At 38.9% G+C, this 27,170-nt stretch overlaps 1 protein-coding gene across 1 annotated transcript in view; it reads left to right on the top strand.

The window, feature by feature from the left end:
• The window catches only part of Jakmip2 (janus kinase and microtubule interacting protein 2), a 157,207-nt gene that overhangs the window by 87,725 nt on the left and 42,312 nt on the right, over positions 1 to 27,170 (top strand). The window contains exons 2-7 of the mRNA XM_027927886.2: positions 5,650 to 5,922; positions 14,518 to 15,015; positions 18,756 to 18,965; positions 20,783 to 20,881; positions 24,074 to 24,220; positions 24,859 to 24,999. Coding sequence (XP_027783687.1) covers positions 5,794 to 5,922; positions 14,518 to 15,015; positions 18,756 to 18,965; positions 20,783 to 20,881; positions 24,074 to 24,220; positions 24,859 to 24,999 — 1,224 coding nt within the window. The 5' untranslated portion in view covers positions 5,650 to 5,793. The remainder of the gene's footprint in view (positions 1 to 5,649; positions 5,923 to 14,517; positions 15,016 to 18,755; positions 18,966 to 20,782; positions 20,882 to 24,073; positions 24,221 to 24,858; positions 25,000 to 27,170) is intronic.

Consider the following 27,170-nt stretch of genomic DNA (forward strand, 5'->3'; position numbering starts at 1 on the left):
TAACCTAATCAGAACCTTAATCCAGTTGAATGGATAACTGGGTGGTGACTATAGTCAGATAGGGTGTGTGTGGCTAGAGGAGGTGGGTCACTGTGGACATGTACCTGGTGAGCAGAGCTCTTCCTCTGCTACCTGATGGCCACTGCCTGCTTTCCTCCTCCACACCCTTCTGCTTCACTTTGAGCCCAGAGCTAAGAGTCAGCTGTCTGTGGATTGAGACCTCTAAAACCATGAGCCCCAAATAAACATTTCCTCCTTGACTTTGTTCTTCATAGATCTCTTGATCACAATAATGAAAAAGATGACTAAAACAAACTTCTAAACCTGGAAATTTTATTTAAAGGAACAGATTCTGAGTTTACCTGAACACTAAAAGGACTACTCCTGGGAGTAGGTAAGCTCAAGATTATTTCAAATGTGGCGCCATGCTTGTGGTCTCCAAAAGTCATAGAGGAACAGCCTTGGTGAGAAAGAACAGGGGTGTCATTTGCTCATGTTGAGTTCACTCCCTTCTCTGTTTTTCTCACTCAAGAAGTTCTTTCTTTCTTTCTTTCTTTCTTTCTTTCTTTCTTTCTTTCTTTCTTTCTTTCTTTCTTTTCTTTCTTTCCTTCTTTCTCTCTTTCTATCTTTCTTTCTGCCAAGATCTAAATAAGTCTGTAAAGAACCAAGAACAGAAGGGCTTTTTAATATAAGAAGCCTCCCATAAGTGTAGACCCTCAAGGATCATAATTTTTGCACATCTCCTAAAATTCATACCCAATTGAAGTACCTTAAGGACAGTGCTTATAGGCTACTTCATATCTTCCACCTAAATCAATGGTAGAAATGGAAAACAATCAGATTGTCCATTTTCCTGAGTTGTGAGCCCAATAAGAGCACAACTTGCCTTCTTTGGTTAAATTGTCAAACAGTCGAATGTCGTAAGTACTGTAGATCCCTGTGCCTCTCACCCCATTTTAAAGGTGAGAAATGTTGAGGTCTTGAGAATTAAATGGTTTATTCCAAATCACATAGGTGACAGTTAAACTCCATAGCATATACTGTACCAGATGCCCTCGAAGAGGCCTGTGAGCCAGAATCCCCTGGCAGCAACTATAGAAAAATCCCCAGATCACCAAGGCTCTCCCATATATTTCAATGCAATCAGACCAAAAATTTGGGTAGCTCTACTCTAAAACACTACATGATATTTCCTCCTCAGTGTCTGTTAAATGAGTGAGTGGTGTCTGTTATTCTTCCATTAACAATCTATTCCTGCATTAAGTCTTGCTCTTGATCAGCAATCCTCCGTTTAAAATGCAAATAATCCTGGGAGTCTTTCCATCGTCTCTAATATCTTCATCAGAGATGTCATAACAGAGAACTCAACCACTGTGACTGTAGGAGGTGCCTGATATAATGGAGTAGGGCCACAAGGATAGAGTAAAATTCTATTTGATACCTCATAATGTTGTCAGAGGCTTCCACTGCCTGACCCTGTAGCTATGAGAAGCTGACCTTAAGGCACTTATGCAAAAGCAGCACAAGTGTCCATCAGGTGATGAGTGGATATATAACTTACAGTTTGTCCACACAAGGGAATATTATTCAACAGTAAAAATAAATGAAGCGCCAGATGTGGTGGTGCCCACCTCTAATCCTAGCAACTTGGGAAGCTGATCAGGAGGATGGAAAGTTCCAGGCCAGCTTCACCTTAGCAAGGCCCTTAAAACCAAAAAATAAAAAGAGCTGGATATGTAGCTCAGTCAGTGGTAAAGCACTCCTGGGTTCAATCCCCAGTCGTCCCCGCCCCCCCAAAAAAATCCTATAAAAAGAAATGAGGTATCAATATATGCTGAAACATGGATGAATCTTGAAAAAATTACACTAAAGTAAGAGGTCAAATGAATAGATTATAAGAGCCTTAACCTAATCAGAACCTTAATCCAGTCGAATGGATTAACTAGGTGGTGACTATAGTCAGCTGTACATGCAGAAAATAATATATGTTGTATGATTCTGTTTATACAAAATATTCAGAATGGGCAAATCCATACGAAAAGTAGATTAGCAGTTGACAGGGAGAGCTAAGAGTTTGGGAGAGAATCTCAAAATGACTACTAACCAATACAGGTTTTCTTTTAGGAATGATGAAAATGTTCTAAAATTGAATGTGATGATGTTTGTACAACCTTGTTAATATATACTAAAAACAACTGAATTACGCACTTTATGGGGAGTGAGTGACTTTTAGCTCATAAAAAGCTACACCTTTAATAGTGAATTTAGAGAATGAAATTGCCAGGCACCCTTCACCACTAGAGAAGATGTTAGAAAGTTCTATGCCATCAGAGGGGTGCATAGGACCATGGTTGTGTAGTTTCCCACCTTAAGATATCCATAAGCTGATTCTAATTTCCCATGTTGCTTTTTTCTCCCCTGAAAATTTATCTAATTCTTTTACCCATTCTTTTTCTTCAGCTTTTATGGGATTACGTTCCTACTTCCCAGATTAAAAATACATGAAATCAGGTGCATAGTATTATAATTCTTTGGAAAGGATTATAAATGAAAATGCAAAATGTATCTATTGTACCTGTTGCTTTGCAGATTTTGCCTACAAGCAGTTCCTGAAAGTTTGCACTTATTATGTGTAACAGGAGAGAATGTTCAAACCAGTAACAATGTTTAAAAAGAGAACATAATTCCATCAACGTCTCCTTCTGTTAAAGTTGCCACTCTTTTTCATCCCTTCGGGCCCATGTCACCTCTCACATGGATTGTTGAAGCAGTCTGATTTCCTCCCTCCCATCTCTCCCTCTTTAGTAACTCATCTTTCATAACCACACAGTTTACATTTCTAAAACACAATATAAAGGAGTGCGAACCAGAGGATCGGAGTTTGGGTCCCAGTCTCAGACAGCCTGGATTCACACCTGAGCTTTGCTGCCAACACTTGATCGGCTTAAGCAAATGATCTAATCTTTCTGTGAATGATTTGTCCCTGAATTTTTGTGAGAATTAAATGAGAGTAGAATATTCAGTGCCTAGTCCAAATGATGGACTGCTTGATGGGCGCAGAGTAAACTTGAGAGAATGAGGTTTTAGGAGACTAGTAGTAAAGGTAGTGCATTATTTATGTTAGATTTGAGATGCCAATCAGATACTCAAGTCAGTCACCATCAGCTCTTATTTTTATTATTACACTTAATAGTCAAATATTGCCATTTCCTCACTTCTGCCTAATCAAATCCAAACTCCCTGGTTATCATGCAAGAAACTTTGAAATCTGACCTCAACCTATCTTCTCCCAGTTCACAGCCTTTTCTGAATACATCAGGCAAATCTGTGGCTCCAGGTTTTTGATCAAGTTCTTTCCTCTGCTGCTCCATATTTTCCATTTTAAAATTCCCACTCTTCATTCAGGAAAGCCATGTGAAAAAATAGGAAGTTTTTTTTTTTTTTTTTTTTTTTTCCCAAGCTCCTTTTTCTTGTGTCCCAACAGCACTTTAGGGGTTTGAGAGAAGTTGGATAAAGAGAATTATTTGAAAGGTAAAGCAGAAAGAACATCCCAGAAGACTGGCTAAGAAAAATAAGGAATGAAGTAGAAGAAAATAATGACTTCCAAGCTTGTGTCAGGAACAACATGTGACAGTCCCATTTAATGATACGAGGAAACTTGGGAGAATGTGGTTTTAGGAGACTAGTTATAAAGGTATTGCATTATTTATGTTAGATTTGAGATGCCAATCAGATACTCAAGTGAATTTGGTAAATAAACAGTGGAATCTACATACAAGTGTGGGGTTTGAAGAATGCTTAGAGCTAATGATATAAAACTGGGAGTCACAGGAGAGGCCAAGAGATATGCTCTGGAGAAGCCTGGGGAACTCCAACCAAATGAAAAGAAACCAGTTAGCTCTGATTATACTTAAAAGCAATACCTACTTGGTTTTAAGTATAAGTATAAGTATACTTATCTTTATGCCTAGTAGTGTTCAATAATACTTGCTTAATTCATTTTACTACTAACTGCAAGGAAAGGTTGCTTTTTAGAAGTCTTCCAGCCCTCCAGTTTAATGATCAGGCAAGATTTGCAAAAGCATGAAGGCCAACTCTGGTATCTAGCCCAGGATTGAACATGGTGGACAGTTTAATGACTGTTGTAGACAGGCTCACCCTCCCTGACTCTCCCTATTCCCATGTCTCCCAGACACACTCCAAAGGGCACAGCTCCAGTGCTCATGAGGGATGGCACACAGCCCAGGATCCCAGCATAGCCCTCAAAGATAAATACAAGACCCTTGAGAGCATAGCAGCTGCTGGAACACATGGATGATCAGCAGAACACCCCCCCACACACACACTTAGGTGTGGACTGAAGCACCTCAATGTACAAAACACTCTGTTTTTTGAACAACTACATGGGAACCTTTCTCCAGTATCTTGTCATGTTTTTCCCATTGACATTAACCATTCAATCCTCATAATTTTCTGACTTCCCCTTGTTTTTATGAAGTATTTAAGGATTTGTAACAGGCATTTTGATTAGGCCTTCATCACCCATCACCTAGATAAATTCAATAGCATTCTGGCTGATCTCCCTGCCTCCATTCTCTCCCCACTCTGCCATCAGAACACCACACCAAATCTCTTTCCTGTTAGTGCTCCCGCCTGCCAGGAACTTCAACAGCTTCTCCACTGCTGACTGAAAAAATATTACAAAATTCTAAGCTTAGAATTCTAGGTCTCTCACCGTCTTTCACTTCCAGGAACCTTTCCATCACTAGTGCCCACCAGCCATATCCATATCCAGACTGTAATTAACAAGACCCCATCTTTTCCATACAATAATCACTGTGGCTTGTCTCTGCTGTGTCTCAGCATTGGCCATTTTCTCAGCCCAGGATGCCTTATCTGTTTCTCCATCTGTTGATGCTGCACCACTCCTTAAGTATCAGGACAATGGTGCCTTCCTCAGGAGCTTTTCTTATTCACCCCAGGCAGAAGGAAAAGTGCTTGTCTATACTTCCGAAACAATTGGTGTGTATTTCTTTAAAACTCTAATCAGAGAGATGATAGTGGTGATGATGGAGAGGATTGTTCTTCTGCCTTGGAACTCTTATTTTATTTTATTTTATTTCAACATACAGCACCTAGCAAAGCATATGGAAGAAACTCTTAACAATATTAACTGAATGTCTGCGTAATTCATTTAACCCACTAATCCATTAATACTTAATCCCCACGTCTTGTTATTTAGCCATTATATAATCTTCAGTCTACATACATTGGATTTTCTTAAAATTCGAGTTCTGAGCGTTTGGAGACAGCCACATAGGTGACTTTCCTTAAGACCCATGTTCCTTAATGGCCAGAGTATCAGTGACTGACCTGGAAGGGATAAGGATAGAAGAGTGGGCAGATTCAGGAAGAGCGCTCCAAGATGGGAAGGTCATATGCTTACAGCTGGAGGAGCAGGGCGTTGACATGATCAGACTAGGCTTTTGGAGAAACCACTGTAAATTCAGTGCAAAGTGTGGAGGAGATGCCAGAGACAGGAGAGCCTCAGGAGGAGGCAGCTGCAGGCCACTCAGGCAGAGAGTGTACCTCCTGGCTCCAAGCCCAGGTCTTTGCCAAACAGTCACTGCTGTCTCTGCCTCTTCTCAGGGCTTCCAGGGCAGATGTGGACACCTTACCAAGGAGCGCCATGCAGTAGATGCTGAAACCACGCACCCCAGGCTAAGAATCAGTAACATGGCAGCACCTGCTTGAAAGGATTACAAACCAACAGACTCCACTTAGAAAGGAACAATGTCCAAGAAAGGGCGAAATAAGGGCGAGAAGCCCGAGGCACTCATTGTCGCCCTTCAAGCTGCCAATGAAGACCTCAGGACCAAGCTCACAGACATTCAGATAGAGCTGCATCAAGAGAAGTCCAAGGTGAGTGAGGGCTTCCTGTGGCCGTGGCCTTGGGAAAGTCCTGGCCACATTCACCTGCAGCAAGCACAGCTCTGTCTGCTGGCCCACCCCAGTATGTCCTTTGCCAGAGGGCAACAACCTCTGTATGTATGGTGGTTCTCTGGTTTAAAAATGGTGGAGGGACAGAGAGTGAGATGAGCATGCTCACTAGATGCAGCTCTACCTCCTCAGGAAGCTGGTGCAGGAAACGAGACAGACATACTGAGACAAGGACGGCCGCCACTGTTTCCTAACGCTTTATTGTACAACCTTGGACGAGTTCCACCCTTGCTCTCTGTTGAGTATTCCTTCCACAGCATTCAGAGCAGTCCTTGGATAATACATCATTTTATTTCACTCTACTGCCCAGTATATTCCAGTGGCTTCCTAACCCTCTTTCAGTGGAAGGATTTCCCTTACCATTACCGGATATGACATCTAGCCCCCTCTTTGATTCATCCCACACTACCTACCTTCTCTTGATCATGCTGCTCTAGTCTCTTTGCTGGATCAAGAGAGATATGCTAAGCACATTCAGAGTCTTTGCCCTTGTTCTTCCCCTGGTCAGAAATTTGCTCCTTTCCTCACCTCCCTCTGTGGCTGTTCAAGCTTCACTCATCTGACCACACAGATCATTTCCCCAGTGCCGAGGACTCCCTGTGGACTATTCTTTTCATTCTCATTTCATGCTAATTTATATATTTATTTATGTATTTACTTCCTTAGTGCTCATCTTTCCCCACTCAAGTGTCATCTCTACGAAGGGAGAGACTTGGCTTACTTGGTATCTCTAGAGCCTAGATAATATCCAGAACTTAAAAATCAACATCTGTTTATTGAATAAAAGGTGATTTCTTCTTTACAACTCAGTTTCTTCATCAGTAAAGTGCTGCCACTATCTCCTGGGGCTGTGAGGAGATATAAGATAGGTACATAAAAGTACCTGTGAGGATTAAGTAAGAAAATTGTTCACAAGTGCCCAGAGAGCTGCAAACACTCAAAAACTTATTAATATTAGTGTTCTTTATAATATTCTCTGAACTTCAGTCAGTTGCTAACCAAATTTAGGAAAATCTTGTTACTTCTCTGAATCTTATCAGTTAAATGGATAAGTTAGCACATATCTCACCAGGGAAGAGTCAATATAAAGCAGTTGTGGCCAAGAAAGCATTTTGAAGTATCCATTATGTACTAAGACGTTTTTGATCCCTGTCATCTGGAGACAACCATATCGGTGTCAAGAAGTCTCATTCAGATAACTGTGTAGTAAGAAAGCATTCTAGATCAGCAGCACTAGGTCACAAAGCAATGAATGTTCTGATTCCATTTTGTATGGTTCTTATTCTGTGACATCACTATTAAATGTTAATTTGTTATTTCCCCCAAAATTCTATTCCTCCTTGTTTCAACAATAATAATAAATGGGCTTTGGATCAGCGAAACCCACTGCCTCCTGTTTCAGCTAAGCCTTGGCCTTGGATAAACAAACGCTAAAATAAAGTTTACAAAAGAAATTACTTGGTTTCCACAAAGCAAAAGGAATTGTGATTAAAAAAACAAAACAAAACAAAAAAAGCATTAGTTTGAGAGTCAGAAGTCCTAAGTGTTATCTTTCCCTCTGGAGGAAAATTTAAGTGTCTTAATGTCTCTGTCTGTAATTTAGATGACTGATTCTGTGACTCGATATCTGTGTCTTCTAAGCATCACTATGCAATAGACCAATCTTGGGAACTTGTTAAGAATTGAGATTCCCTGAGCCTCCAGGCCAAGAATTCTAATAATAAAGGAGACAGAGTGGGGACCAGGACTTGTACCACAGCCCAGGCAATTCAGATGGAGGGGCTTCCCAATGCCAACAACCACTCCACTCTAAGACCCCTCCCAGGTCTCACTGCCTGCGAACCTGTCCTTGGTTTTCCCTGGGGCAGAATACTATTTGAAGGGAGATAGACTCCTTTAATTATAGCAACAACAGGATGACAAATGATCTTCGTAGGAAGAGGCTCATTGGTAAGAAGACTGGTAACCATAAATTGTCCCTGCTTGTCAGAAAAGCTCTATAGATTCCCAAGAAACAGAGGCCCCAAGGAAACCACCGTTATCATTTTCCTATACATTCGAGCTTGAATGAGGTTGCCTGTCCCTCTGGGAATGGGCACAGGTGTCCTCTCCCCTTCCTCTGCAGACACTGACAGGACACTAGCAGCGGAATCTCGAATAAAAACACAGCCCTATCTTTCCCTCTCCTGGCTGCCCCTGCCTTTCACCCTGTCTGAGGCAGCTAATTACAACCCAGCACAAAGTCTCACCACCCTTCAGCAGCCTTCCCCAAAGAGCACAGGGAATCTAGAGGGCAAACAAGTCATGAAGCAGTTTTATTATAAATAAATATGATTGTGTTTTCAAAGAACCAGGCTGTAGCAGAAAGAACATGAACAATAGCAAGATGTGAATTTACACCCTTGGTTTGGCTCTGAGGTGCTGATGATAAAATGATACTGCAACTATTGGGAATAGAGTAGTTAAAGAGTGGAAAGCTTTGGGGTGATGGGCCATTACTCATCTTTCCAGCAAGATATATAATCACTTTGACATTTACAAAACATCTATCATGCACAGAACAGAGTCATAAATACTGATAATGTAAATAGCTACAATGTATTGAATGTTTCTATCCATCACACACCTAACACACCCACTCCAGCCTGCCATGACCCCAGCTCTTATCCTGAGCACCTCAGTGACTCTGAGTAGGTCATAGAGCCCTCTGTGTTTTCCTCTTCAGTCATATGAGACAATGGTGGCATCTGCTTCATAGGATATGTGTGTGTGTGTGTGTGTGTATGCAGTTTGTGTCAAGTGTATTAAAGGTGTTCATGTATCTATCTCATTTGACCCTCATTACCTGCCTTGAGGTGGGCATTGTTGTTATCAGAATTTTACAGATAAAGAAACTGCCTGGCAGGTAGGAGGTGCTCCAAACTACTTGCTGAGTAAACTCACTTGAGCCTTCCTAAATGGTTTCCGGACAACTCTGTCTCATAAGCACTGTTATAATGCTTATTTAGGTGGGAAGCCTCAGGCTTGGGAGGGGAAAGGATTTCCACCAAGGTCCATCTTTTCCCAGAGCCAATAAACTATAATATTTTCCTCTGTCTTTTCTCTGGATACCATGAGGCTGGGTCCACTGTTCAGTGTGCATGAACACACCAGGGATGGCAGTGAGATAAGAAGTCCATCCACTAGACTCTCAGTGACTTGTCCTCTCCTTCTAAGACAATATAATTGTAGTGAGCAGTGTGATCACGTGACAGGGGGGATGAAGGGGCAGAAGCAGAGAAAAGGATTCAAGGGTAGAGGCAGCAGAATAGCAGGCCAGGTGGCAGGGTCTGGGAGGAACTGGCTCCAGACAGGAATGAGTAGTCTGCACCCGAATAGCCCTTCAGACTGCAAAGAGCTTTCACCTCCTCAGAGCAAGCCTGGGACAATGGCAGAGCGTGACTAGTATTCTGATTTCACTGAGGAAGAAAACCAGTTTCAAATTGTTTAACTCATTCACTCCCAGTGACACAGCAACTGAGAAGCTAAAATGGGAATTCCCTCTGTAAGCAAAAGAGATCTGGGGAATGCTGAGCATCTAACTCCACTGTGTGCCATTGTCCCCAGGGCACTCTCAGAAAGCTTTCTCTCTCCTCAAGTGCTCAGACCCTTCAGGTTCAAGACTCAAATTGGGGGTTGGATATTTATTTCAATCTGCACCTTTACCACTGTTTTCAAGATAACTCAAAGCAAGAAATTTAAAAAATATTAATCCTTTGAACTTCCTCAAGTTGTAAAGCTTCTTATAAGCAAACTTTCTGTAGTGGTAGCTTTTCCCTCCTCCATATCTCCTGATGGAACGTTACAAGGCACACATGAAAATTCCCACCAGTGAGGATATGGGGAAAAGGTACACTTACACATTGTTAGTGTGACTACAAATTAGCCCAACCACTTTGGAAAACAGCACAGAGAGTCCTCAAAAGACTAGGAATGGAATCATCAAAAGACCCAGCTATCCCACTCCTTGGTATTTATCCAAAGGAACTAAAACCAGCACACTATAGTGATGCATGCATACCAATGTTTATAGCAACACAGTTCATTTAGCTAAGTTATGGAACCAGCCTAGGTGCCCATCAAGAGATGAATAGATAAGGAAAATGTGGTGTATACACACAATGAAGTTTTATCAGCCACAAAGAATGATATCATGTCATTTGCTGGTTAACAAATGAAACTGGAGATTATCATGCTATGTAAAACAAGCTCAACTCAGAACATCAAGAGTCAAATGTTTTCTCTTATGTGAAAGTTAGGGCTGAGGGGAAGGGGGAGCTTATGAAAATAGAAGGGAGATCAATAGAGTGGAGGAAGCAGATGGAGAGGGAAGGAGGAGCGAGCATGGGGAAGTACTGGGAAATGAAATCTACCAAAGTAGTCTATGTCCATACATGAATATACCACAATAAATTGTATATATATATATATACACACACACACATATGCATACATATATATATATACACACACACATACACATATATAATTATAATCACTAACAAAATAATAATAATAATAGTACTAATAATAATAGAAGGGAGATCAGTAGAGTAGAACCAACTGGATCAGGAGAGGGGGGAGGGAAAGAAAAGGCAAGGTACTAGGGTATGAGATTGATCAAAATGTGTTTTATATGCATGTATTAATTATGTTACATACACAATGAATGCCACAGTTATGTATAAATATAAGGCACCAATAAGTTAAAAAAAAATAAAAGGAATGAGGAAAAAAAGAAAAAGAAAGCAAATCCTCACCAGCTGACTGAGAGTTTAGCATTCCAGGAACATCCAATGCAGATAACCCAAGTGGAAGCCTCTGTAAGCTTGTTCTGCTTTGATAACCTCTTGGCCCTTACCTTCCCTTTGACTGGGATCCAGCTGCTAATCCTAGTTCTGTGATCACATTAAAGTTCACACCATCACCATCTTTACCTCAGCAGAATTTACCTGGCGTTTTTCAAAGGCCAGACTAGAATGAGGACAGAAGATAAAAATACAACGTGCGGCCTGTGTAAGGTGGCCATGAATTCTCTTCCTTCTGTCATCATTTAACCTTTCCCTAGTAGGATTAATGCTTCCTAATGATCATTTTTCCCCATAGGACTCCAGGGTGGAAGGGATGTGAAAACTCATCCTTCAATGACCTGTTCACAGCTCCCTCCAACCTTGCCCTGGCCCGCCCTCCACCCCACAATTTGTGCCTACACCTCTTGCAGGTGTCTTCCAAGCTAAGGGTCCATACCACCAGTGCCAGCAAACTCAGTACAGAGGAAACCCAGTTTCACCTGTGAACTTCTCTTTCTGTTTGGAAAGCAGTTATGGTCTTCATAACATTATATAGTAATGTCAGTCTTATCACAATAATATAGGTCCTTATGTTTTTGTTGGTAGTATTAATATAACATTGTATGATAGTATATTATTATATGCAGCAGTATTTATCAAAATCAGCACTATAGTATCTACCATATATTAATGGTCATGAATCTCCTATATGCTGCAGGCTTTCCAAAGGATTTTTGATATATTGTTTAACTGAGTCCCCACCACAACCACCTGAGAATGATATCACCAATATTAATTTACAAATGAGAAACTGAGGCTGACAGGTGAGGCAGCTTGGACAAAGGCCGGTTCCCTGACAACTAAAATAAGTGGACATTTAAAAATGTTAAATATTACTGTATTCCTTTGAACTTTGATTTTATGGGTTATTTTAATTGATAGGCAGGAAGGGAAGTGCTTTTTTTATATTTGGTTTTGACTTCAGGTTGGAATGTATTTTCCCCGCATCTGTATTTTCACATTTTTCTTTTTGTTCATCTCACCTCCTATCTACACAAATAAAAGGTTAATGTTTATAATTTGAAAGAAATGACAAAATCACAGGGAGACACTGTCTCATATACCTGAAGAGAATTAATAATAATTAATTTTATTTATTTATAATTAAATTATAAATAACTTTATATGGGTGTCTTCTATCATAGCTAATGATAATATTACCTTATATGTCATAGTACTTTACAGGACAAGTTTTTTTCCCATGTGTTTTCAAATTTAACCCTAGAAACAACCATTTCAGGAATTTTCCAAGTAAGTTTCTTAGAGATAGCAGATGATAAAAGAGAAATGTAGATCCAGAATTTCTTATCCTTTTTCCATTTTTACTACAGTTTTTCATTGTTCTAGGAAGAATTGTTAGAACTTCCCATTGTAACTTATTACCTGATAGCTCTTGTGGTTGTGACACTGTGCCAAACACCTAACATAAGTACATCCTGCTGAAATTGGAAAGAACTAAGTTTTCATCACTTGAGATAAAGTGTCTTTCCAATGTCTTATATGGAAGAAAAACTGAGTTTCTATATCTATTAAAAATAAGACCCTTTTTCTATAAAGATGCATTTTCTAGAATAGGGATTAGCAAAATTTTCCTGTAAGGGGAAACGTAGTAAATATTTTAGAGTTTAGACACAGAGTATCTGTAAAACTGCTCAACTAAACTGTACAATATAAGCAGCCTTAGGCAATATGTAAATGAATGGACATGCTGTGTTCCAATAAAACTTTATTCATAAAAGCAAGAAGCAGGATGTATTGGACCATGGCTATTATTTGGCCCATCCTCGTCTGGAAGATATGTTCTTCCATTCACTCTATTCAAAATATTGCATTTTTAACTTATAATTACTATAAAAATGATTAACAAGAAATTTCACATTCCTTACCTTACCATAAGTCTTCAAAATCCTGAGTATATCAGAGCAAATCTCAACTCAAACTTGCAGCATTTCAAGTGCTCAGTGCATCTAATGGCCACCACCCTGGACAATCAGCTGTAGAGCATTCAAGAGAACAGGCATCTAGGAAGGGGCCTTAGACCTGAGCTGGAGCAGAGTAGGATGAAGGTGAGTTAAAGATGCCTGACTACTTATTTCACCAAGTCCCCTTGGGTTCCAAGCTCTTTTAGAATAACCATCCTGAGAATAATCACTGTGCCTTTAAAAATGAAGTATTCATAAAATGCTATGTGGACCTAGCATATACTCTTATAGATAAAGGTAGGTAAGCTATTGAGGTAAATAAAATCTCAGATACTTAATAATTACCATGATTTAAATAGACTTTGAATCTTAAAAAAAAATTATAGTCAGAAAGGCTTCCAACTATTTTGTGAGATCTTACAGTTTGAAAAATGGCAGAGACTCAATATCACTCAGCTAGGTAATACTCCTGGGATTTTCTTCTCTTCCAAGTTATTCTAAGTGTGTGTGTGTGTGTGGGTGGGTGGGTGGGTGCATGTGGTGATAGAGATGGAGAAGACAGAGGCAGGCAGCAGAGATGAAGTCAGGGAAGGAGGACACAAAACAGGGTCACTGAGAGGCTTTTTCGAGCTACTAATGCCAAATCCTGACATCCTCAATCAGAGACTTACTCAGCCAAATTAAGGTAGCGAGTGTCATTGCTCATCTACTAGGAGTCCTCCATTGTTACTGGAAATGTAACAAAACACAGAATATCATCTTAGCCAGAATTCTTAGGAGGTAAGATGGTTAGAAGGAATATTTCAAGCTACCTGGTCTGTTGGTTTGGGGACAGCACAGGACAGGGATTCTACTAATAGTGGAGAAGGATGTAAAGAGGCATCCTTCTCCACAAGTGGATGTAGTGTGCCTGAATGCTGAGACCAAGAGAGGACTCTACAAACTGCAGTATTTTCATTTTGTTAGTTTGTTGGTTGGCTTGTGTTTCCATATGTGCATGTGCACAGAGCTTAGGAAAGGAGCTAGGTTGCTGTACCAAGACAGATAAGGTTAAGGCCATTATCAACTATTTTTCACCTTCCCCATTAGCAGTAGCATATTCTGTTCCACCCAAAAAGGAGGAAAGAGAACATTTCATAATATCATCTTATTCACCAATGTATTAGCCTAATCACAGTATCAATCTATGAGCTATCTGGAGATGCCAGTTTGGATCCAATGAGGGTTGTAGAATCTAAAAAGGTCTCCAGCTGCTCGGTATTAAACTCTTCTCCTTTCAGGGGAAACCCATTGGAGCATTATACATTAATTTTAATGTATATTCCAATTGCCTGAGCATTTATTAAATTGCACATTCTAATTCATAGGTCTAGAATGGAGCCCAGGATTCTATGTTTCCTGCCAGCTTCTGGATGATACCTTCCTTCTTGTCTGCAGGTGACATGTTGGATAGTACGGCCTGCAGAACTTCAAATATTTGTCTGAACAAAGTCCCATAAACCGTCTTGGGTATTTCCTCCTTTTACACCCTGCATTCCTAGCTCTAAGGCTCCTGATTCCCTCCCCTCTAAGCACAGGCTGGCCTGGAATATGAAAAGAGACGAGGAATCAAGTGATCACAGCGGCATAAACTATAAATCCTGTCTGGGCGCACACCTTTTCTTTGAGGCTTATTTCTTTTCATCCTTTTGCCTCTCTGCCTTTAGGTATCAAAGCTTGAAAGAGAGAAGACCCAAGAAGCAAAGAGGATTCGTGAGCTGGAGCAGCGCAAGCACACAGTCCTGGTCACAGAACTCAAAGCCAAGCTCCATGAGGAGAAGATGAAGGAGCTGCAGGCCGTGAGGGAGAATCTCATCAAGCAACACGAGCAAGAAATGTCAAGGACAGTGAAGGTGCGGGACGGAGAGATCCAGAGGCTCAAGTCGGCTCTGTGTGCTCTCCGGGATGGCAGCAGTGACAAAGTAAGGACAGCGCTCACCATTGAGGCCCGGGAGGAGGCCCGGAAACTGTTTGACGCAGAGCGCCTTAAGCTCTTACAGGAAATTGCGGACCTGAAAACGGCCAAGAAGCAGGTGGACGAGGCTCTGAGCAATATGATCCAAGCGGATAAAATCAAGGCTGGGGACCTCAGGAGTGAGCATCAGTCCCACCAAGAAGCCATCTCCAAGATCAAGTGGGAGTCGGAGCGGGATATTCGGAGGCTGGTTAGTAATCCCATCAGACCATGCGGTGCAGAAACCTTCTCTTTCTAGGCTCAGAGCTCCGTGGGACTTGCTTTTTCAGGTGTTTCCTGGTCAGTGGATGGTATACAATGCCTAATTATTGTCCAGTGCTCCATTCAAAATGCAAGATAGGTCAACAGGTATTCAGGTAGCGAGATAAACAGATGGATGTGCCCAGGCCCAAAAGAAATTATAAAACGTAAGAGAATTTGGAATCACCCTTCTCTTATTAATTGGCTCTTCCTAGTCCTACATTTTTAGAGAGTATCTGTTCCACGATCATGGTTTTCTTTGATTGACATCTGTAAAAAAATATTCTAGATTATGAACTCTTCCGATGTTTACATGTTTTTATGGACTTTGCATTTATAAAACCTCACTGGGATTTTTACAGGGCACAGGAGATGGTTCTGTAATTTTTCAAGATGTCTGCAAATGGTAGCCACTGGAACATCCTAAGTGATTCACCAATCTTTTTTTCCATGAACCATGTCTGAAAACAAGAGACAGAGCTATAAAATCTTTAATCATTTTGAAAATTGATCTTTTCTCAAAATAAACAGGGGTCATTCAAAATAAGAATCATTATAATTTCTTCATTGGATGTTATTCCTAAGTAGCTGGTTAGCTATTTGCAATATTCAAGATTTACCTCAGCCCCTGCAGTTTGGATCTTTCCTTTTAACTTGTATAACCCCAAAGCACACAGATCTTTCACCATACTAAAAATAAATAAATTAACTAATTAAAAAAAAAATACAAATGTAACCATCATCTAAAAGCTAAAATGCCCTACATTGGCCATTTTAGTTATTTTAGAAACAACATTTATGTTCATCTACACTTAGATGTTTAGTATTAGTTGTATCTTAGTTAATCTTATTAAATTAACAATCACCTATTAGAATGTACTTTATGCTTCTCTAAAAATAGTATTTTCTTAGAATAAAAAAAAAAAAAAAACAACTATACTTTCCTTCCTGCGTCTGCCAATTCTAAGCAATTGTTTTCTAAGAATTCTAATAATGTTCTTTGGCTATACCTAGTATTTAAATTTTAAGGTAATAGTGGTTACCATAGAACATTTTTAAATAGCTAAATGTGTGATTTTCTTTGTAATGTAATATAGTATGACTGTAAAATATTCCTGTTGCCACACCATCTGAATTTTTATATCTGCAATTCATTCTACGCCATGGTTTTTACAATAAAAACCAAACACAGTGCAGAAATATTGGTTCCTGCCCTGTCTTTGGTTTTGCAAGTGACAATGGCTGATGAATAAAGAATCAAAACTGTGAAAGCTGGAGTTGGCAGATAGGTAAATGAAAAAGAAAGCTCTGCAGTAAATATTTTTGTTAATGGGTTTCAATGTAAAATGTACAAGTACATGTGTTTGTTTATCTGTGATTATTTATCTGTTTATTTATTTAATTTATGGTGATACTAAGAATCAGTGTGGTGATAGACTCTTACATCCACAGATACATCTGCAACCCTTTCTTATTTTTTATTTTTGAGATGGGGTCTTGCTTAGTTGCCTGGGCTGGCCTTGAATTTGAGATCCTCTTATCTCATCCTCCCAAGTAGCTGGGATTACAGGTGTGTGCCCCTGTGCCTGGCCATAAATTTCTTCCATGGCTTCCTTACTAAGGTACTGCTGAAGCAGACAAGAAATCCCCCTTAATAACAATGTAAAATTTAGACCACCTGAAGAGTGGTCCAAAAACTGAGTGCAAACAAAATACCAAAGGAAACCTTTAATAATACACATGCATTCGTCTTCATTTCTTCCTTCTTCTTACCTATCCCTACCCACACCCCAGCTCCATTTTTGGAACTGGAAGGGACATAAATGGAAGCTGTTCTGTCTAGAAAAACTTATCTAAGAATTTGGTGCATACCCCTTTTTATCTGAGAGCTAGAGCTTGGCTTTATTTTCAGTATTTGGAGATCAGAGTCCATTCCAACCACCACAGTAATGGAGAGCCTCCTCAGTGCCAGCTACAGAGAACCATCTTGGGGCCAGTATAGTCTAGGGCCTGACAGAATGGGCTCTAGAATCAGAAGATTGAATTGAAAACCAGGCTTCCCTACTTCCTAGCCAGCTGCCTATGACCAAGATTTCACCTTTCAGGTTCTCAGTCCATCATCTGTAAAGGGGTAATAACAAAACCCACTGGATAGGATTATAACGTTTTGACTATTGTGCTTCAAATATGGTAAAAGATCAGTAAATCTCAGCTTCGATGATGGTGGTGACTATTTGGGCACTGATGGGATGATTCCCCCAGCAAGCTGGGTTAGGCAGAGTGTGTCGGAATTCAGAAGACACCCATCTGCAGCTGTGTTTTAACTATGACGAACATTACCTGTGGTGACCTTGACGAATGACTGGGTGAGTTAAAAATAATACTGGGGCCGAGAGTCCGGTGCATGACAATAAAAACTAATATTTTCTCTCTTTATCAGAGCAGTACCTGATTACTTACCATGTTATCATGATGTTGTAGATCCTACATACCTTAGCCCCCCCCCCTCCCAAAATGGACCTAAAACGTGTGACTTAGAAGCAATTGTTTACTGGCATTTCTGTGTGGAAAACACTTTACTATGTTTAACAATTTCTATCCCAAATGCTTTTCTCTTTTTTCCTCTAGTCTAAAGAGCATACAAAGAAAGTGATTTGTTAAATATAAGGTGACATTTTAGGAAGAGAAAAACAGAATGATGTTTGTGTTAAATCTTTTCCCAGTTATATTTCAAATATTTACATATAATGTAATAAAACAGAGAGAAACTTTTCACCAATAGCTATTGTCTCTTCAAAAATTGTTTGCCAACATTTATTTCATTAGCTCTCATCCAGGGACAGCAAAAAGATTTCAGTCCGATGGAAGTCTGGTCAATTGTTATTGAATGTGTGTGCCCTTTAGTTGAGAAATACTTCTGAGGCCATACCCAAGCCTAGCACAAATGAGTATTGAGATCAATAAATATGTCCCACAGATGCAGGAGGAGAAATAGTGACTATTACCAGGTATTTTCCATTCCAGTTCTAGTCCCAACCATGATTTTCTGACAATAATGGCAAAAAAAAAAAAAAAAAAAAAAAAAAAAAAAAAAAAAACAACTTTGCCAAGTACAGCCTGCTCTGAAATAGGGATGGGAATTGGAAAGAACCATATAACATGAACCACTGAGAGGACCCTCCTTCAAAGTGGCCAGCCAAATGCAAACATCTTAGTCTTGAAAGATCATTAGGCCACTGAGAAGTCTGCAGTTACAAATGACCAGCTGATATTTGCTATTTGGATTGAACTCAAATGTGCATTCCCCTGAAGAGAAGGCAACATAAAAATTGCCTGGGAAACATTGTAGTAGAATATTCAGTATTCGTCTTTATTAACATTAATGACCCCATTCTCAAGTTAGCCTTTCCTTTCCATATCTAACCAACCCAGACCATTTCAAACAATACATTGAATGAGAACATCTGTACAGAATATACTAGAAAGGAAAAACTGCTCTACTTGCCACCTAATTAAACTAGGACGACCCTTTATTACACATTGTTGCCCCATCATATTCATGTGTTCAATACACTTGTCATATTCATTTTTCCCCCTGAATAAATCAGAAGAAATAAGTTAAACTCCTACCATTGAAAAATGCATTTCTTTACAGCATTGTTAAAATGTCCTGGGTCTCATTTCATTCAGATGGATGAAATCAAAGCCAAGGACAGGATCATCTTTTCCCTGGAAAAGGAACTGGAGACCCAGACAGGCTATGTACAGAAACTCCAACTGCAGAAGGAAGCGTTGGATGAACAGCTCTTTCTGGTTAAGGAGGCTGAGTGCAACATGAGCAGTCCCAAACGGGAAATCCCAGGAAGGGCAGGAGACGGCTCCGAACACTGCAGCAGTCCTGTAAGTCCACTCAAGTTGGGGTTGGGAACTCAGGAGTCATCTTTTATTTAGCCCCCAAGTTTTACCTTTCACTTAAGCTCTTTTCCTGTTTACTGCCCAGAAATCAATTTGATCTCCTACTATAATACCGGCTAATATCTTGGGAACAAGGTTTTCTAAATTCATAGACAACAAAGTGGTCTGCACTGCATTAGCAGATCACATGAGAATTATAGATCTCTTCATAGACTGCTTCTAGCCAAACAATGCCTGTGCAAACTTAAGTCGATTATAAGAATCATAAATTAAATGAAAATATTTTGCCTCTTGCCAAGACTGGTAATTTTCCCTTGTGTGAACAGTTGGGTTAGAAATTGGTAAAGACAGTTATAATCTACAAAGGTCAAAACGCATATCTGTAAAAAGACTAAACCATTTATAATCATTGTGTGAAAGCTTCTAGTTTGATTGAACTTGCCATTTATTTACCTGGATTTTCATCATTTTATACAAGAAATTATTTTGGGAAGTACGGCAAGAGAAGTCAGCTTGTATGTAGTTGGCTATTACCTTTCAAATTATTTAGCTGCTAAAAAGATGAAAATGTATTATTTAGGAATAGAGATGAGTTCCAAAGTACTACTTAGAACAAAGTAATGAATAATTAATGAATTGGTTTTCAGGATATATATATAGCCTTGTAGGTGGTAGAAAGCATACCGATCTAGGATGTAGCAGATGTATGTTTTAGTTCTATCACTGACACTTACCTACACTGTAGCATAATTGTCAGAGAATGAGCCCTAGAATCAGACTCCTTGGTTCAAATTCTGGATCTGACATTAACAGAATAACCTTAGGCAAACCACTTCACTGTACAGAATCTCCTCATTGGTAAAGTAGAGGCTATACTGGTATCCCACAAGGCAGTTCAAAGGATCAGAAGAAATGGTATATGAAATGTTGAGCACAGTATCTGGCATGCAGTTAACATCCAATACAAATTTGCTATTAATCTGCAGACATAAGCCATAAGACCTTGAACAAGCTATGCTTCCATGAAGTTTACCTGTCCTGCTGAATCCCCTAGGATATTGTAAATCTAGGGGTATAATGGTTGTGAAACTGTTCTGTCAACAGCACTCTTAAATGATATTAGAATTGCCAGCATATGATAATGATAATGACAGCCTATGGGCTCTAGTACAGAATTAAGTCATGACTGCTGTGTAAGGTGATTCATAGCAATTCTACCCATGGGAAAGCCAGTTACACTGGGCAAAATATTTTAGAGTAGACTACCCTATAAACTACTGCCTTTTATACCGAAAGGAAAAGTACCTTTCTTCAGTCTGATCTTTTTCTCCAGGAGTATGAAGGAATTTACAAAGCCCATACCTACCTCCTAATCTGTCCTCTCTGTGGCGAAGTGTAAGAGCAGGATGGTTGTCTAATTCGTAGTAGAAAGCAATGTGCAGCCCTGACATGAGGGATGCTCCTTGAACCTCATGTAATCACCACATGACCTTGGTCTCACAGCACAGAGCTCCGATACATTGATCCAAAACTCTGCCATAGCCCCTGCCTTGATTCTGGACCCCTGAGTGTCTGCCATGTAGAATTCATTTACCATTTCCACCCAGCTTGATCTTCAACCCAAGTGGTGAATACTGGGAGTTAGAAAAGGGTAAATATTTACTCTTCTCTGAACAAGAGAAATTTTGGTGTTATTTCATAAAGTAGATAAGGAAAAGTCAGCCTATTACTTTAATAAATGCATTCCAAAACTTTGTGAAAATAATTAAAGATGAAATACCCATTTTAATTTTCACGTATAGGATTTGCGAAGAAATCAAAAGAGAATAGCGGAGTTAAATGCCACTATAAGAAAATTAGAAGATAGGAACACTTTGCTTGGAGATGAACGAAATGAATTGGTGAGTTGTCCTCAGTTAAGCCCTATATCTTGGAAATAGGTATTATGTTTTAGCAATGTAACATAATAAAAAAGTGAGCATATAACAAAGGTACAGTTCAATAAATACTTGCATAGTGGCACACCCAATCCACCTAACCACCACCCAGATGAATGAGTAGATTACCAGCTCTCAAATCCTCTCTTGGGACCCCTCCCATTCGCCATCCTTCTAAAGATGACCACCGTTTTTGCCTTCTATTCCCATAAACATCACCATTTTTTTTTTTTTTTTTGTAAAAGGAATCATACAATTTATACTCTTTTGTGTCTGACTTCTTTTGCTCAGCTTTTTATGTGTGTGTGATATTCATCCATTGCTATGGAGGACACTTTCTTTACATTATACTATTCAATTAAAATATCATAAAGTACTTATTCATTGTATGGTTAAGGGCTATTTGTGCCTTGTTCCACAACACTTTTAAGCTGTTAAGAATGGTGTTGCTACATGGTGAAAAACATGTCCATTACTACTAGAGTATCCTAGAGTAGCATATAGGCAGCCTCAGCGGTAATTGCAGTTTCCTAAAGTTTTTTTTAACTGTATACATCTCCATCAACAATGTACGGGGGTTTCAGTTTCTCCACATATGTGCAAAAATGCAAAGATAATTGTTAATTTTAGCCATTTCGGTGCCCATGAGGTATATCTGTATTTTTATTTTAATTTTTACTTTTATCATTATCAATGAGGTTGGGTAACCTTGCAAACATCTCCCAGTCTTTTGGATTCCCTTCAGGTTTTGCCCTTAGTCTTTTGCTTAGTTTCTGTTGTACTGCCTCTAATTTTCTTATTAATATTAAGGCTAAAATGATGAGAAAAAAATCATTTGTGGGATATTGCATTTAAAATATCCTGCTCTGTGGCTTACTATTTACATTTTTAATGGAGTTGTACATATAGAGGAGTTATTTTCAGCCTTTCAAGTTTTAAAAAATACATGCATTTTAGGCTATAATTGTTTTTCCAAGTCTGATTTTTAGCCTCATCTCCCAAGTGTTGAAGTGTCATAATGCACTGCTATTTTACTCAAAATCTTTTCTAATCACGTGTGATTTCTTCTTTGCTCCATGGCTACTTAGAAGTATATGGCTTAATTTCCAAAAATTTGGAGATTTTTTAGTTATCCTTTGATTATAGATTTCTCCCTTGGAAGGCTTCTTTTGGAATTTGTAGAGATTGGCTTTGTGGACTGAGCATATGGTCAATTTTAGAAATGTTTCATGTTCACATGCAAAGAAGATATACTCTATGATTATTAGTTATAGTTTGATTCAAGTTTGTTAAGTCTATTTAAAATTTTTGGTAACCTTGCTGATATTTTTGCCTGCCTGCTTTCCCAAAAGTTTTATCTATCTGCTTCACTCTATCAATTTGCTTTACATATATCTGAAGTTATATTACTAGATGCATATAAATTAGAATTCATTGCATGTTTTGGCGTACTACCCTTTTATCATTATGAAATACTTTCTTTTCTCTAGGACTTGACTTAAAATCTATTGTTAATTTAACGGAATCACATTTTTTTCTTTTAGTGTTTTCATGAATCTGTAAGTGTATATACATAAATATACACACAAACACATATGTATATACTTTACTTTCAATATTTTGTTGTTACATTTAAGATATATTTTTTTAAAAGGAACATTTTGTGGGGGCACCACGGAACTGATTATTGGTCTATGTTTTGTTAAAATTATAGAGATTTCCCTCTCTTTGTGCTTATCTATGTTTTCTGTGAATAGTAAAAGTAAGTAAACTTAGATATTTAAAACTCATGTCATTGGCCTCCAGAAAAGAGATAAAGATCAAAATAATGAACCTAGTAGAAGAATTTATTTGTCCATATGTGTTTTCAATATTTACTACTAATGATTCAGGCACTGAAGCTCAAGAACTGAGAATTATGTCAGGTTATTTATGGAAATCAATACATATCTGGACTTCCTTATAAAATGGAAGTTTTCAAATGGAAATTAGAATGAAGTAGGAAAGGTGCTGTTTAAGAATCTCCAAGGCAACATTTTCAAATATTCATCCAGCCATTCCCCCTACCTCAGCACCTCCCCAAACCACAGACTCTCGATGGCAGGAGTAACTTTAAAAAATCTTCTCAGATGTTTCTGATAACCCTTCCCTTTCCTTGTGTTGGTCACTCCTTCCCTAATAACTTTTCATGTTCAGAATCACTACTATGCAAAGAATATACTGATCATGAGAAACTTAACATGGAAACCCATAATATATAAGTAGACTAGTCATAAAATACATCTCCAAACAGGAGAGTTTTGAGAGTAAAACAGGGACCGTTTACATTTACCTCAAGACAACATTCAAAAGTTTAGGTCAGTGGTTCTAAATTACAGAAGCAATTTGAGCAGCATTTACATTTGGTTATCACAAATGGCAGGGTGTTACTGACATCTAATGGGCAGAGAGCAAGAAATGCTGCTAAGCATAGCATAGAACATAGAACAACTTCTACAACAAAAACCTTTCTCCAACAATGTCAAAGGTGCTGAGGTAGAAAACCCCCTGCCTTAGAACTGGGAAAATGAGAGTCACCTTTGGTTATGCATGGATAACAATAAAATCATACTTTGCCAAGACTTGGTGAAAATTGTATTCTTAACAGAAACATCAATGCAGTTTTTGTTCAATATATCTCTTCTTTAAAAATAAATAGCTTTAATATGAATCAAGAGATCTCAGCAAAATCTCTGAGGAAATGGATGAACTTTTGGAGACGAGCAGGCTTGGATTCAGGACGTGCTTACATTACTTGGTGACCCTATGATCTGGATGAGCTGCTTTGTCACTGTGAGACAATGAGAGGCCATCCCAGTTCCAGGGAAGGGGGCTGAGCATAATGGGGTAAACAGGCAGGAGTAGCTAAAGAGAGCTCTTACTCTTGAGTGTTTCCAAAAGCATTATCTCTGCAGCACCTCCTTTAGGGTAATAGAGATACAGGGTTTTAAAGAAAGTGATGAAAAGCCTTAGAGGAATCTGGAAACAAAGAAGCGGACCTGTTAAATGGAGGATTGGAATGTCAGTGAAGCAGACAAAGGGACTCTGAAGGTACTTTCTCTCCCATCAATTGACTCCCCTCTCCAAACCGAGACAAATTCTGATGTTCCTTCCTAGTTAAAACGTGTGCGGGAAACGGAAAAGCAATGTAAACCTCTCCTGGAAAGGAACAAGTGCCTCGCCAAGAGAAATGATGAGCTGATGGTGTCTTTGCAACGCATGGAGGAGAAACTAAAAGCCGTCACCAAGGAAAATTCAGAAATGGTGCGTACTGCAGGCTCAGCAGAACTCAAGTTTCCTTCCCTATATTCCTTCCTTCTTTGTAATAGCCTGACTTACTGTTTTCTTTCTGCTTATTTTTGAAGTATCTTGCTATTTGGGTTTTTCCTTATGTAAGCAAGGAAGCTTTAAGGAGGAAAGCAAGGGAAGCCTGCTGCCTCAGAATTTTATGGGGTTTCTAAATTTACAGAACTGGAGGAGTGCTTCCAGGAGTCTGCACACTCTCCAAAAGCAAAGCTTCAGTGTGTTTCCTCTACCATAGAAACCTTCTTCCAATGTACCCTTTACAGAACTGTACAGAGGGACACCTCTAAGAACTGGCATAGTAGTTGGAAAATAGAAACCGTCACTGGCATTAGGTGTGGACAGGTGATATGGTAATGCACTCCTTAACAGATTTCCAACACATCTATAGAGGTCTCCAGAAAATCCCCCAATGACTTAAACATAGTATCACAGATAAAACACACTTGAGGTTTTGAGTTGGTGTGTGTAGAAACACACATTCTAACTGGAAAATGTTTAGGTGGAGCCTCATAAACTTCCTGCCCATGTTTTGTAGTAATGACTGAACTTTGGCATTTTTTAAAGTTTCCACGTGTATCTCTTCTTTTCAAATCCAGAGAGAAAAAATAACATCGCACCCACCTTTGAAGAAATTAAAATCTCTGAATGACCTCGACCAAGCTAACGAAGAACAAGAGACAGAGTTTCTAAAACTTCAGGTTATTGAACAGCAGAACATTATTGACGAGCTCACAAGGGTAGGTTCTGGATCAATCTGTAAACTCTACACTGATCCCAAGGACAAGTAGTGTGTTGTCAGCTTTTTATCACTGTGATGAAAAAAACTGAAAAGAACAATTAGAGGAGGAAAAGTTTATTTGGCTCACAGATTCAGAGGTCTCAGTCCACAGACTCCATTGCTCTTGACCCAAAGTGAGGCAGAACATCATGGCAGAGGGGCGTGGAGGAGGAAAGCCTAGGTCTTGACAATCAGGAAGCAGAGAGAGCTCCACTCATCGGGGACAAAATATAAACCCCAAAGACATGCACCCAGTGACCCACTTCATCCAGCCATTCCCCAACTATCTACACTTATCACCCAGTTAATCCACATTAGTGGAGTGATGCACTGATTATATTAAAGTTCTCATAACCTAATCATTTCACCTCTAAACTTTCTTGCATTGTCTTATACATGACCTTTTGAGGGATATCTCATATCTAAACCATAACACATAGCCAACAAATCAACATACACTGGAAGTACTTAATGATTTTGGATTAACCCCAGAGGCCCAAGTTTACATGTTCAGTATATAATTATGTTTAGGAGACTCTATTTCAGAGATATTTTATATTGTTAAACTGCTTTAGACCTTTTCATTTATAATCCTTTGTTAACCAATTTGGTAGCATAAATAATAGCTGCAAAGCACTTTAAAAGAACCTTGAAATGAATTGTTATGTAAGTTTGCAGGGTGAGTGTGTGTCTTACAATTGTCTTCCAGTATTAGAATCCTGAGACTAAATATTTTGCTTATAGTAACAGGACCATATATCTCTTGCTACCCAACACTGAATCAGTGTCTAACACAGATGCCATTTAGTAATTATTTTCTGAATAAACAACAACATAATTACATGACAGAACTGGAATTCCAGTCCAAATTTTCTGACCATGTTTCAGTCCCTGCTGTATAGGTAGGACAATTACTGCTACTGATCACATCTGGCTGAGGTTTGTGTTACCTGCAACAAGGGCTGAGACCTTGGAAACCTTTGAGTTCTCTTCTTTGCCTCTCTGCCTTTATTCTAAGAATGATATCCTTGATTCCTTGCACTTCAGGATCAACCAAGCCCCACACTTGAAAAACTAGAGACAGGGGTTAGGCAATAGTCTGCCAAGTGGTTGAGCAAGATAGTTCACTGTCATTAAGAGAGGGAAACTTATGACTTTGGTTGTAAATTATTTATTGTTTATCCTTCAAACAACTTCTATGTTGACTATATGCTGTAATGCATACACTAATTAGGAGGGTTATCTAAGTATTGTAATGCATGTACATTTCAAAAGTCTCTACATCACTACAGCTAGGTGCAGTGATGCATGCCTGTAATCCCAGTGACTCAGGAGGCTAAGGCAGGAGGATGGCAAGTTTGAGACCAACCTCAGCAACTTAGCAAGGCCCTAAGGACTTAGGAAGACCCTGTCTCAAAATAAAACATTAAAAAAAAAAAAAAGCCTGGAGATGTGGCTGAGTGGTTAGTTAAGCAACCCTGGGTTCAATCCCCATTACCAAAAAAAAAAAAAAAAAAAATAGTCTCAACTACAGTGAAGTGTCAAGGTCAAAATGTTTTTAACTTGTAAAGACAAAAAATCAAAAAGCCTAAATACCATTTGCTTAAAACACATTACTTTTCAAATGTGGTATGAAGCTCTGGGTTCCTCACATCATTTCCACAATGTAATAACTCATAAATATCACATTTTCACAAGTCCAGGAATTTACCTCACTTTAAAAATCCTGGATTTAAGCTATAAGTTTCATAAGAATTCTGGGCTATTTAGGCATGTTGATCAGAACATCTGCTTTAAACTTGTGCAGTAAATACACAGAGTGCTTAATAAGTAATCCCCAAATTCCCTCAGTATCTCCATTCATAGCAAAAACAAATAAAAAAAAGATAATATAATTCCCCCATAAAAATAAATAAATAAAAATAAAACAAAACAGAAACACTGAATAAATCCAGTGAACTAGGATCCAAACAAGTTTCCACAAATAGCCAAAAGATAGCTTTCTGTACTTTACAAATGAAAAAAATAAAAGAATAAAGGTTCATTTTATTGTGAAATGCTACTTTCTAAACACAAATCTAAAGTAATCTGGGGTCTGGGAAAATAGAAGAACTGTGCTTTGTGGATACA

Source organism: Marmota flaviventris, chromosome 5, assembly GCF_047511675.1.
Source record: "Marmota flaviventris isolate mMarFla1 chromosome 5, mMarFla1.hap1, whole genome shotgun sequence".
NCBI classification, from domain to species: domain Eukaryota; kingdom Metazoa; phylum Chordata; class Mammalia; order Rodentia; family Sciuridae; genus Marmota; species Marmota flaviventris.